This window comes from Pangasianodon hypophthalmus, chromosome 6 (assembly GCF_027358585.1).
Source record: "Pangasianodon hypophthalmus isolate fPanHyp1 chromosome 6, fPanHyp1.pri, whole genome shotgun sequence".
NCBI classification, from domain to species: Eukaryota; Metazoa; Chordata; class Actinopteri; order Siluriformes; family Pangasiidae; genus Pangasianodon; species Pangasianodon hypophthalmus.
In genome coordinates this window covers 1,376,140-1,389,460 of record NC_069715.1, presented here as the reverse complement: position 1 = coordinate 1,389,460, position 13,321 = coordinate 1,376,140, and the positions used below count along the sequence as shown (strand labels likewise).

Genomic DNA, 13,321 nt, shown 5'->3' with positions numbered 1-13,321 from the left:
GTGGTCATTTAGTGTATATTTAACATGAGTAATGTACAAGATAATCACCAGACAACACATACTGCAAATTAGGAAAAATTGCAGTGCAAATAGACAAAAAGATACAAGGCAAGAGTCTCACATAGTTATAGACCTAGACTTCAGAATGTAGCATGAAAATGTTTTATAGTGTTTATAACAGTCTTTAAAGAGTTAAACCATTCCCAGAAGAAAGATCTGCTTTGTACAGTGGTGACATTCTGCCTATAATTATCAGTGACTTACTGCCTGATTTCCTGTTTATGGCTGTGAATGTTCACATATTACAATATCAGTATAACTAATTGTGGATTTTGGACTGTTGGCACTGAAAATAAGCCACACGTGTAACAGTACAATTGTGGCACTACCAGTAAAATATCAAGATAAAATCCAGTAACAGTAAATATACTTGCTGTCTGCTGTCAGTTAAAGAATCATTTTAAAGCTTAGTAGTTAAAAATGATCTGACACTCAAGGTTTCAGTTTTGGTATCAGAAAAGAAAATGTGCTCTCATGCCATCTCCTGTACAGAATGCTTTAACATGACGTCTAATGGAGTATTAAGGAGGCTGAAGGTAAATAAAGTGTGAAATTGCTAATAATGTAATCTGTTTCTGTTCCCTCACTGCAGACTGTTAAAAAGTGCTGATGCAGAGAAGGCCTGTGTTTTCCTGACTAAGATTCTGGGTAAAAACCCCTTACTGCAGAGAGAACTGGATCTGAGTGGAAAAATAAAAGGAGACTCAGGAGTGAAGCAGCTCTCTGCTCTACTGGAGGATTCACACTGCAGAACTGAGAAACTTATGTGTGTCACTTATATGTATACATACTTATCCATTACAATGTTATTTTTATATATAGAATTACACTTTTTATTTGTGTGTGACATGTAAATTCATTGTCAGATAAACCTCGGAATAAAATGTTGCTTAAAATGAAGATTTTCTTTCCACTGTTGCCTGTTATCTTTAGGCTGAAGAGCTGCGGTATTACAGTAAAACACTGTTCTGCTTTGACTTCATCATTTCATTCAAATCCTGCACACATAGGAGAGCTGGATCTGAGTGAGAATAAATTTGGAAACTCTGGAGTGCAGAAGCTTTGTGCACTGCTGCAACATCAGCCCTGTAACCTGCAGATACTGAGGTGAGTTTCTGCTTTTGCTATTTAAAATGTACATAAGAGCTTGTGACTTTACATGTAGAATGCAAACACAGGCTACATGTAGAACTAAAAATAATACGATATAAAGCTTTAATAAGACATCAGACTATTAGTAATTATTAGTATTAGTAATGCCATCAAATGTTCTCTCTTTAGTCTTTCAGACTGCAGTATAACAGAGGAAGGATACGCTGCTCTGGCTGAAGCTCTGAAATCATCACACCTGATAGAGCTGGATCTCAGAGGGAACGACCCTGGAGCATCAGGAGTGAAGCTGCTCACTGATTTACTACAGGATCCAGACTGTAAACTAACAACAATGAAGTGAGCAATTTTATGACAATTAATGTAACAGATTGTTTTCCAAGGGAATTTATTAACAAGTAAATGTGTTTTTAATTACATTTGATTAGACCAAAATACTATAGGGAGGTATCTTTAATATAAAACTATTAATGAGAATTTTTTCTCATGTTGCAGACTGGTGAAAAGTCCTGAAGCAGAGGAAGCCCGTAAATATCTGACTGAAGTTTTAGATACAAACCCCTTACTGCAGAGAGATCTTGATCTGAGTGGAAAAATAAAAGGAGATTCAGGAGTGAAGCAGCTCTCTGCTCTACTGAAGGATTCACACTGCAGACCTGAGAAACTTATGTGTGTACTTTAAATTATTATTACTATTATTATTATTATTATTATTATTAGCATTGTTGTTATATAAATAAATGTTAACCTTATTTTGAAGACCTTTATGTTGAAAATGGCTTTGGTAACATAGAATGTCATGGGAGATGTCTTAATGTGTGGGATGGAAAGGTTTAGACCAGAGATTATTAGTCATACTCGCAAGCTCTGGTACCAGATCTCTTGATCGGGTGTAGTCTCTGTAGTATTGTACTACTGTACTGTACTGTATGAGATTTCAAGTCTAAGGAAGGAATCTCTTTGTTATTTATGCAAATGCATCAAATGGCAGTTCACAATATTCACCATTCTCGGCAAACATGGAGCAGATGCTCGAGAGGGTACCTCATACTGACTCTATAGTGTTCCTGTGAGAGCTCTTACAGTGCTCATATTGGGAATGATAAAGAAATCTGAAGAGCCATTATTGGCAGGAAGCACTTCCAGGATATTAGCCTGAGTAGTAAAATTTTATTAGACCTTTATGCAAGCCACAAGTTATAAATATGAAAATCTTCAAACACAAGGTTTCTCATAAGTGAGCTTCAGGAGACCAAGAACAAGCTCTGCCTGAGCATATATTGGGTGTGTTGAATTCTACTGGAGATATTGTTGAGCGACAGAAGGAGCACTTTGAGGAACTCTTTAACACAGTGGACATGCCCAGTCATCAGAAGGCAGTGCCAAAAATCTCTAATGTTTTGTAGTGTATCTCTAAGGCTGAGGTTACTATGGCGGAAATCCTCATTCTGGCTGAAGGGGTGTCATAAAGGCTGCAGGGGAATGAAATCCCAGAGATATGTTGAAGGTACTGGTCAAAGTTGGGGTTGAGTGGTTACCATGCCTCTCCAGTGTTGCATGGAAACTTGGGCCACTCTATTTGGACCAACAAACATGGTTATATGGGAACCACACTACTCAGCCTCTTGGGAAAAATCTCTGCCAGGGTTTTGGGGAGGAGAATCCATCTGACAGTTGATAATTGAATTCAAAAGAAATAGCAAACTGCTATTTGCAGGTTCTGGCAAGTCTGGGTAGCTGGGTTGCTACTTTGTATCTGTTTGAGCTTAGTGAGAGTAGAAATCAATTAATGAGAGTGTCGGGCTCTGTCAAGGGTATGTCACCACTCCTTTTTGTGGTTTTCATGGACTGAAACAGCCAGTGATGAAGAGGTGTCCATTATGGAGGGCTAGAGGTAATATCTATGTTATTTACAGATGATGTTCTCTTGGAACTATCCCAAGTGAACCTTAGACACACACTTTCACTTTTCACACTTTGACAAACTTTCAATGTTTTTGGATGCTGCTGGGATGAAAATCAGTAACTCTAAGGCCAAGTTTGAGTCCATGGTTCTGTTGCAGTTGGCTGGTTTCATGTGTCTCAGAGGAAGCATGTAATAGGCTTCATGGTCCCCGGGTGGTAGCTGCCGTATGTTCCAGTTTTCACACTTAGTGGAAGAGTTTGTCTAACCATCCCTCCTGCTCCTCTGAGGAGTCAGTCCAGAATACTGATCTGGATGGTGGAGTTAGTGGGATGGTGAAAATTTGTAACGGGAACAGTCCATAGCACATACTCTGGAATATGGAATAATTGTCACCAAGAACATGTCCACAGAATGAGAGGAGCGCATATGACCCAGCTGGGTGCAGTAGAGAAATAGGTACTCCCAGATCCTTCTTTGGCTCTCCTCCAGAGAAATATTGGTGTGGCCCAAATGCATGACTTATTGAATCTGAAAAACAGGACAAGTCATAACACAAGAAAGCAAACTACTCTAAAAGGCCAGGGGAAAACAGCAGTCCAGAGATTCAAAATACTAGAATGTCCAACATGAATTAACAAAAGACTTTAAATGGTAGAATGTAAACTAGGCAAGACTTCACAAAGAATAACTGGAAACTAGTGTTTATAATGTCTCTAAATGAGGAAGTGATGAGAATATGGCAAGCTAACTATCCTGGAAGTGAATTTGTACTTAGCTGATGGGGACCACTGGTGTTGTAAGATGAGGTTGTTAGGTGAGCCTGTGACAATAACAGAGGTATTCATATACAATAGAGGAAATTTGTGTGAATATTTCATCAACACAGCACATACTTTTGCCTGTATTTCCATCTACAGAAACATGAATTAAGTATAAGAAAAAAAATGTTAAAACATAGGACTTTTATTACATTACATGCATTGTGTGGTTGAATCAATAAAGTGGTGGCTCCTGTGATTTTTTTAGGATTATTAAATGTGGTCTAACGAAGGAAAGCTGTATAACTCTGGTTGAAGTTCTCAGTTCACACCCCTGTTTTCTAACTGAGTTGGACTTGAGTGAGAACAGTCTACAGACTTCAGGTGCTCTGGAATTATCTAAAGGACTGAAGATTCCGCGCTGTGTACTGAAGATGTTGAGGTACAGTAATATATACATGCATAAGGAGTGAAATACTTAAGATTAATTCTTGTAGCAACTTAATGACCACATATGTGGTGCAGAAAAACAAGTGGTGACGGTATTTTTCACACTTTCACTGCTCCAGAGTGATCAGTTGTTGATCTTAGAATCCAGTTTAGAGCTTAATATATCAGATGCATCTGTATGCTATGGTCATTTTTCTTGAAGCCTCCCTTAATCAGCCTGTGCGATCTTGCTTTTCTTAAAGATTTTCTCTTCTTTTTCCTCCTAAAATGCATTTGCTAGGTAGTGTGTGTAGTTGAAGTTTTACAGCCCAGACCAAGAATATGTTTGAGCACCTCTTCTAAAGCATCCGTTTTTTGTTTCACACTTTGGGAAATGTTTAATATCTGGGGAAGGGCCACTGATACTTGCGCTATGAGACTTAATACAGCAAGTAGCAGCAGTCAAGTGTAAGAAATAGAGAACAAAGCAGTTTTCAAAAGAAAAATCAGTGTTACAGAGAAATGTTTATATGCCTTTAAAGAAAAGTAAAATATTAAGTAATAAAGCCAAAATCTTCAGAAGAAATGTGGCAGGTTCTCCACAATGCAGGAAAAACTTACCAACTTAATTTTCTTTTAAAACTGTGAACCTCAGACAAGTTTTGGCAATTTTAAAGGCAAAGTGTGCTCACAGCAAATATTGATTGGTTTCAGTTTATTCATTTGTGCTGCTCTGAACAGTTATTTTTATATGTAGAAATGTTTTTTGTTTTCATTTTTTTTTAATCCATCTTTCCTTTACAGCATTTGTTTCCATGTACCTAAGGCTTTTGCACACTACTCTTGTTATCAGATATTTTATAGCTATATGTTTTTGAATATTTTTTTGTAATTCTAATAGATTTATCGCAATAAAAACATGTTGATTGTTTATCCTTCTTTAGAAGCACATTTCCTCGTGGGCCAGGCCAGATGACTGCTTATTTTGTTCTATATTCTATATTGTCCAGACTTTCAGACTGTAGTATAACAGAGGAAGGATACATTGCTCTCGCTGAAGCTCTGAGATTGAACCCTTCATCACACCTGAGAGAGCTGGATCTCAGAGGGAACGACCCTGGAGAAACAGGAGTGAAGCTGCTCACTGATTTAAATCATCGATATTACACACTGACACTGAGGTGATTCTTCTATAAGGAAACATTATATAAATACTACACAAATTAAAGTTGATAATAGATGCATTATTTATTTGACTGGCCTGAATTGTTTTACCAGTTTTCTACATATAATTTCATATAAAATTAAAGAGAAACAACAGCACTTCTCCATATTCGTCTTGCTAATAATGGTCTATTATTCTGGAATTATCTCAAAGCATGCATTACATTAGTCCATCTGTCGATCTATTTATTATTATTTGCAGTTTGTTGAAAAGCCCTGCTGCACAAGAGGCCTGTACTTGGCTAACTTCAGTTGTAGGTACAAACCCTTTAATCCTGAAAGATCTGGATCTGAGCAGGAAGAAAACAGGAGACTCAGGAGTGGAGAAGCTCTCGGCTCTACTGGAAGACTCACACTGTAAATTTCAGAAAATTAAGTAAGTATTATGATTTATGTACCAGCATCAGCTGCATTTTTTTTCTAACAGTGGCATGCGCTGTAAAATAAATGAATGTTTGCTTGTACACTACATGGCCAAAAGTATGTGTGCCAAAGTTCCAAAAGGTAGAACTACAGCATCGTTCTACAAGACAAGTAATCTAATAAAACAAAAAAAAAATCTTAAACATAAAAGTCAGCATACATAATTGTAGCAAACATCAAAGAAGGGCAAGGAGGAGGCAGGAACCGAGTGAACGTAAACGCAACATTTAATCATAAACATCAAACATAACATAAACCACAAACACAAAACACGCGTGCATCTCTCTCTCCCCCTTGGTGTCTCCAGCTGCTCCTTTATCCCTCTCTCCAACTGATTAGTCAACTCAGAGACAGTAACAGGGTGAGAGAGGAGAAAGAAAAAGAAAAAACTGGTTCCCCGGTCCCCAGACACACTCATCTCACTCCTTTTTCTCCTCGCCTCTGCTGACTGCAACACAGAACTCTTGTTAGTAGAATTCCCCACAGGTTTGCATTGCCTACCACTCACCTTCTCTGGGTCCGCCCTCCAATCACATTCGGACACTCCCCCGCTTCCACAGTAATTCTTACAGCACATAAAAAAGTGTGTTCTTTACGATGACCTGCTATAGGTCATTGATGAGGGATTCTGATGCCAGTAATGTAGCTAAGAAATTTTCCCACTCATACAGCTTGGCCTTTAAGAATGCATGTTTTTTTCACGTGGTTTCACGCGATTCATCACGTGTGATCACGTGGCACCCTGCAGGCACTCTTCTCATAATTTATATTAATTTGTTGTGCTTCACACAATATCCACCAGGTGGGGCATGGAACACCATACTGTAGCTCAACACACAGTAAGCTCGATGATGTTTAATGTGCTCTGCTGCTTGTTGCAGAACGGTTCTGAGAGAGGTTCACAGATCTGCAGGCCAAGCACAAGCAGATCGTGGGCTTCAGTACAAGGAACAGTATCGTTTGGTTGGAAAAAGAGTATATGTTCTATACAGTATATGTCCTGGCAGAACTACTGTATCTGCTAGCAGGCCGTGTTTGTTCAAATGAAACATAACTACCCCCTACTGGTCTTGTCTTTCCTGTGCCCGCAGCATGCGCGTGATCCTGAGCGATACCACATGAAATTGCAAGATCCCTTTTCCTTTGACGTGCATTCTCAGTGGCCACATCTGTAGGTGATAACACAATGCTGGAGTTGCTGAAAAGGATTCAAATGCAACTGTGTTTTTGCTCATTTTTGCTTATGCTAGTATCTCGTACATAAATGCAGCAGAGACGCATCTGGTAAAGGAATCTGTATTGCAAAATACCACTCCTAGCAAAAATATGGACTCCTAGCAAAAAAAAAATGGTATTGATGCATTCCTAGTTCTAACAGTTTAGTAATATTAAGCATTAAAACAGTATTATTAAGCATCATTAAGCAAACCTATAGCAATTATTTATACAGATTAGCATAGTCTGAATAAACACTAATGTTGATTAGGAAAAATTGTTCAGCATCAACTCAGAAAGGCAGATGGAGGTTCCTGAGATAGAAGTGAGGAATTCCTCAGGTGTAACTTGGAGATGATTAGACCCCTCAGCCATGGTGGCTATTGACTGCCACTCTGAACAGCCTCCTGGGGTCTTGGGTCTGTTCACTCAGTTTTGATGTACCCAGTAAATCCAGTAGGCAAAAATTAAATCAAAAGCAATCAAATTTCTCTACAGATTCAATTCAATTCAATTCAATTTTATTTGTATAGGGCTTTTAACAATGAACATTGTCTCAAAGCAGCTTTACAGAACATAAGAAACAAAAAGCATGCAAACAGAAACAAAAACATGCAAACAGTCCTAGATCTTAGACAGAATTATCCCTAGTGAGCAAGCCTGAGGCGACTGAGGCGACTGTGGCAAGGAAAAACTCCCTTAGATGATATGAGGAAGAAACCTTGAGAGGAACCAGACTCAAAAGGGAACCCATCCTCATTTGGGTGACACTGGAGAGTGTGATATGAACAATGTCCTTTCTGTATTTATTTATAGTCATGTAGGTTGTTGTCTTCCTCAAAGTCCTCAAAGTCCACATAGGGTTGGCAGCGTTGCTTTGAATACCCAGATCCTCACGAGGCAGAAACCGTCTGGAGCAGGTCCATCTCTGGATGCCTCAATGGATGCTAGATTCAGTACTACAGTAGGAGAACACTTTCATTTTCTACTTTCAGGCTCAGTGAGTGTAACCTGACAGAGAGAAGCTGCTCGGCTTTACACACAGTTCTCAGCTCAGAATCCTCCAAGCTGACTGAGGTGGATCTGAGCAGTAATCCTCTGCAGGACTCAGGAGTGAAGCTGCTTTGTGCTGGACTGAAGAGTCCAAACTGTAAACTGAAGAAACTGAGGTCAGTTCATCTCTCCTATTAAAAAGACTTTACCAGTTTGTAGTGCTTAGGTAGGTTAAGGTTATGGCCTTACACCACAGATGAACAATGAATAAAGTGTTTGGAATTTCAGCTTTTTGGTTAGACAGTTGGATAAAATATACATGTTCAAACTCATAGAACACATAATATTTTCATTTTAATTCTGATTCTGCATCATTATGCGTCCATTCTATCAAACAAAAAAACTGAAACAGTGATTATGTAAAAAAAAAGCCTTTTAATGGGTCTGTATAATTCAAATGACAAAGGAGTAAATGAAAAATGTACCACAGAGACACACACAGTCATAAGTATACTCAAGTAGAAATCAAACGCAGCAGGTACAAGGAAGAAAGCAAATGTTGGGCAATGTGCTGTGTGTAATATGGAATTACGCTGGAGAAAATAACCAAATAAATCCTGTCAAACAGAAAATATTACATTTCATGCTGTGATCTTTGTATTGATTAAATAATAACAGATGTTTATTCCCCTAGACTTTCAGACTGTAGTATAACAGGTGAAGGATACGCTGCTCTGGCTGAAGCTCTGAAATCAAACCCATCACACCTGATAGAGGTGGATCTCAGAGGGAATGACCCTGGAGAATCAGGAGTGAAGCTGCTCACTGATTTACTACAGGATTCAAACTGTAAACTGGAGACACTGAGGTGAACAATAAATGTATACTTTAATTTTATGAGTTGGGAATAATTACTTCAATATAAAGTCTACTTCAGTACACTGCACTAACCAAATACAACTGACTGAGTCTGCCTGGAGTACTAGGAATAAAATAAAGGCTAAAGGTAAAATAAAATGAATTTGCTAATAAATGTAATCTGTTTTTGTTTCCTCACTGCAGGCTGTTGAGAAGTGCTGAGGCAGAGAAGGCCTGTGATTTTCTGACTACAGTTCTGGGTACAAACCCTTTACTTCAGACGGATTTGAATGTCAGTGGAAGAATACTTGGAGAATCAGGAATGAAGCAGCTCTCTGCTCTACTGGAGGAATCACACTGCAGACCTAAGAAATTCATGTATGTATTAGAATGTTAATTTTTAAATGTAAAATTATAATTCTTACTTCCAGGCATCAAATAAAATCTGATTATTGTACACTATTGTTTTGGTAAAAATGACCAATAGATGATTCATGTGAAATCATTGATCAAATGAACCTCAGGATAAAAAAGCTGTATAAAGTGGCTGTTTTCTTTAAACTATTGCCTGTTATCTTTAGGCTGAAGGACTGTGGTATTACAAAAGAAGGCTGTTCTACTTTGACTTCCTCTTTTCAATCTAATCCTGAGCACATACGAGAGCTGGATCTGAGTGAGAATAAATTTGGAAACTCTGGAGTGCAGAAGCTTTGTGCACTGCTGCAACATCAGCCCTGTAACCTGCAGATACTGAGGTGAGGTTCTGCTTCTGCTATTTCAAAATTACATAATATAAAAGCCTATGATTTTTATATAGAGTGCAAAAAAAGCTTCAAGAACATAAAGGGTGTTACGAATTCCCTCAGATCACAGTGCTTTTCCCTGCGCTGTGTGCACAGACTGTAATGCATTCAACTAAACCCAGCTTTACACTATACAAGTATTAAGCTGAAGGGATGAGGTTAGACTGCCCCAAACCCTGACATTACCCTGGGGTTTATTCTGCCCCATTCCTGTGGGTATGTCCCTATCATAAACTCAGTTGATTTGGAGGACACTGTTCTCTGGCAGGATAGTGGCGAGTGTTCCCTTCCACCGATACTGTTAGTCCAGGAGTTGACACAAGAGTAGTGGGAAGTGTTGGCAAGGATGCAGCAGAGTGTGGCCTTCAGCAATCAGTATTTTGGACAGGTGACATGTCCGGGTACCTGTAGGCTGGTTAGGTCTGTCCTGCTGTGACAGTTCAGAGCAAATCATAGGAGGAGTCTCTGTAGGTGCTGCTGCTCCTTTTAGTGGCTGGTTTGTGTGCCTTCATCCTCAGCAGTCTGGACTATAAGACACTGGGCCTGTCTGTGTCATAACCATTGCAGGAACTTATTTTGGCCCACTTCTGTAGTTACATGGCAGCACATGATCTCCAGATCGGAAGACCCTTTCTTTTGCTCTTTGTCTACGCCTCTCTATTTGAGCTTGCTGCTGACGAAGCACAAGAATCTTTGTCTTAGGTGGCATAGCTGCATTTTCATGAGAAGTGTTGCAGGAGAAACTTGTGTTGCTAGCGCATCCTTCATGCTCTGCACAAATTTCTCTGTTAACCAATTAGTAGAAGGGTGGTAGGGAGTAAATCGAAGGTGCTCTACTACATTTACTTCAAGGAACTTGAAGTAAACAATGAACTGAAGACCATTATTGCTTACAAAATGTTGGAAAGCCAAACTGACTGAACATTTCACCTAGATTCTCAGTGTTTTTCTCAGTTGCATTGATCTCATTATAACCATCTCTGGCCACTTAGTGTGCACATCAACAGCTACCAGAAAGATTTTCTCTTCGAAACTCCTGGTAAAATCAATATGAACACATTGCTATGTGTTGTCTGGCCAGTCCCATGGATGAAACGGGGCAGATGTGGTACTGTTACAAGATCTGTTAGAACGGTAAATTTCCTTCCTAACAGGTACTGGTGAAATTTGAGAACACTTGATATGATACCGAGGGCTTCTTGATTTAACTGGGCATAGTGGCTCTCTGCTTTATTGAGCATGTGTGATGCGAACATAATGGGTTTCTTTTCTTCACTGGGCATTGGGGGATGGATCAAAATGTATCAGGGCTTTGGACTCTAGCAAAGCAGTCTTTGTTAGAGCAAATGCTTGGTACACTGATCTGTCCATTTCCGTGCTTCATCTTGGCAAAACCACTGGTGCAATGGCTTTAGATGAGATGTAACATTTGGAATTATTCCTCCATAATAATTCAGCAGGCCTTGACCTTGGATGGAGCCTTGTGCAAACCCTGGAAGTCAGTCACATGCCCCAAGTATTCTAGTGATGACTGGAAGAAGATTTACAGGGTCCCTGTTCCTTCAGTCTCTATAGTGTGGCATTTCTCAAGTGCTCCTCCTCCTCCTGGTGATGGGAATGTCATCCAAATAACACTGGACTCCTAATAAATCTGATCTATTGCCTGCTGGAAAAGAGATGAGGCCATATGGTACCCCATATGGTAACCAATGGTACCTATATAAGCCCTTGTGAGTGACTATTGTGAGCAGCCCCCTAGATACATTTGGAAATAAGTTTGGTTGAATCAATTTTAATGAACCTTTGCCCTCCTGCTAGCTGAGTGATCAAATCATCAGTGTGGGGTAGTGGGAACAAGCTTCTTTCAATTGCCTTGTCTAATGTGAGTGCATGAGTGCACACAAGTCTGTCTGGGATTGTATCATTTAGCAGAGTGTTGAATTCACAATTTTCTGCTAGCCTTTTTAATGCAGCAACAAATATTGCTCTAGACTCCCCGTCCTCTTGATTCCTGTTGTGGAATCAAAAACTTTCCGCAGTGACTAGAGGCGTCAGTGATAAAGCCAACAGGTTAGTCACAATAGCATTTGCTGCCAGGCTTGTCCAGGTGACCTAAGGGGTGCAGTAAATTGAAAGTCTTTGGCCCCAACATCAGCACATTTCTCTCTCCTTCAATTCTACTTGCCTGAACAAAATAATCAAATCAATCCGTGTACGAGGTCCACTGCTGTGCATTATCATTCAAGCGGCCAATGCCACTGATAATTCCAGCCATTTTTTGCTGGAATTCCAGCCATTTTAGCATTTGCCTTATTGTTTTACTGCCACAATTCTCCATTTAATTGACCGACCTTTTAGCAAAAAATTAGCCATCCCGCGTGCCAACTTCAGCAGCAACAGAAGAAAGACTGCATTTTTTCAATCATTTTGCCTTGTCTTTTAAGGCAAGAAACCACATGATCATTGTTTCCAAGTTTGTTGTATATTGGGTATTTCTCCAGCTTATACTCTTGCAACAATAAATCAAGCAAATTAACTAGTTTTTAAATGACTACTTCTTCATGTGGGATGATACACAAATAGTCCCAAAATGCAATGACACCTTCTGCCTACTGGTACTTATAAGGGACAATTAATACATGACACAAGACTTTCTTTAGACTTTCAGACTGCAGTATAACAGAGGAAGGATACGCTGCTCTGGCTGAAGCTCTGAAATCATCACACCTGATAGAGCTGGATCTCAGAGGGAACGACCCTGGAGCATCAGGAGTGAAGCTTCTCGATGATTTACTACAGGATCCAGACTGTAAACTAACAACACTGAAGTGAGCAATTTTTATAACAATTAATGTAAAGACATGTTTTCCAAGGGCATTTATTAACAAGTAAATGTGTTTTATTACTATTTATATGAGCTATTTATAAATAATAGTTAATGTAAAGAAATGTTTTATAAGGAAAGCAAGTAAATATAGATGTTTTATTATTTACTTGTTTTTGTTATTACTAGTTATTATTTACTTACTTGTCATACAAATTATTTATTGTAATATGTTTGAATATAGGAGAAGAAACAAGTTAATTATAAAAGTACACTATATGAGAAAAACTGTGGTCACCCCTCCTAATTATTCTTTATGTGTGTTTTAACCACACTCGTTGCTAACAGGTACATACAATCAAGCGCATAGCCGTGCATCTCCATAGACAAATATCAGCAGTAGAATGGGTCGCACTGAAGAGTTCAGTGACTTTAAACATGGCACTGTTATAGGATGCAATCTATGCCACAAGTCAATTTGTGAAATTTCTGTCCTGCTAGATTAGCCCCTCTTAAATTTAAGGGCTATTATTGGGAAATTTAAGCGTCTAGAAGCAACAGCAGCTGATGTTGTGCTGATGTTTCTGACGCGTTTGTCGTGGAAGAACTTCAGTGGCCTGTGCAGAGCCCTGACCTCAGCCCCACTGACCTCATTTGGGATGAATTGGAGCATTGAATATGAGCCAGACCTCCTCATCCTCATGCTTTTCCGACTGAA

The 13,321-nt window shown here is 39.2% G+C and overlaps 1 protein-coding gene across 1 annotated transcript in view; it reads left to right on the top strand.

The window, feature by feature from the left end:
* The window catches only part of LOC117596668 (uncharacterized), a 118,285-nt gene that overhangs the window by 51,947 nt on the left and 53,017 nt on the right, over positions 1 to 13,321 (top strand). The window contains exons 31-42 of the mRNA XM_053234882.1: positions 653 to 826; positions 994 to 1,167; positions 1,342 to 1,509; positions 1,666 to 1,839; positions 4,103 to 4,276; positions 5,274 to 5,444; positions 5,690 to 5,863; positions 8,121 to 8,294; positions 8,813 to 8,986; positions 9,181 to 9,354; positions 9,558 to 9,731; positions 12,440 to 12,607. Of these exons, the coding sequence (XP_053090857.1) occupies positions 653 to 826; positions 994 to 1,167; positions 1,342 to 1,509; positions 1,666 to 1,839; positions 4,103 to 4,276; positions 5,274 to 5,444; positions 5,690 to 5,863; positions 8,121 to 8,294; positions 8,813 to 8,986; positions 9,181 to 9,354; positions 9,558 to 9,731; positions 12,440 to 12,607 (2,073 nt within the window). The remainder of the gene's footprint in view (positions 1 to 652; positions 827 to 993; positions 1,168 to 1,341; positions 1,510 to 1,665; positions 1,840 to 4,102; positions 4,277 to 5,273; positions 5,445 to 5,689; positions 5,864 to 8,120; positions 8,295 to 8,812; positions 8,987 to 9,180; positions 9,355 to 9,557; positions 9,732 to 12,439; positions 12,608 to 13,321) is intronic.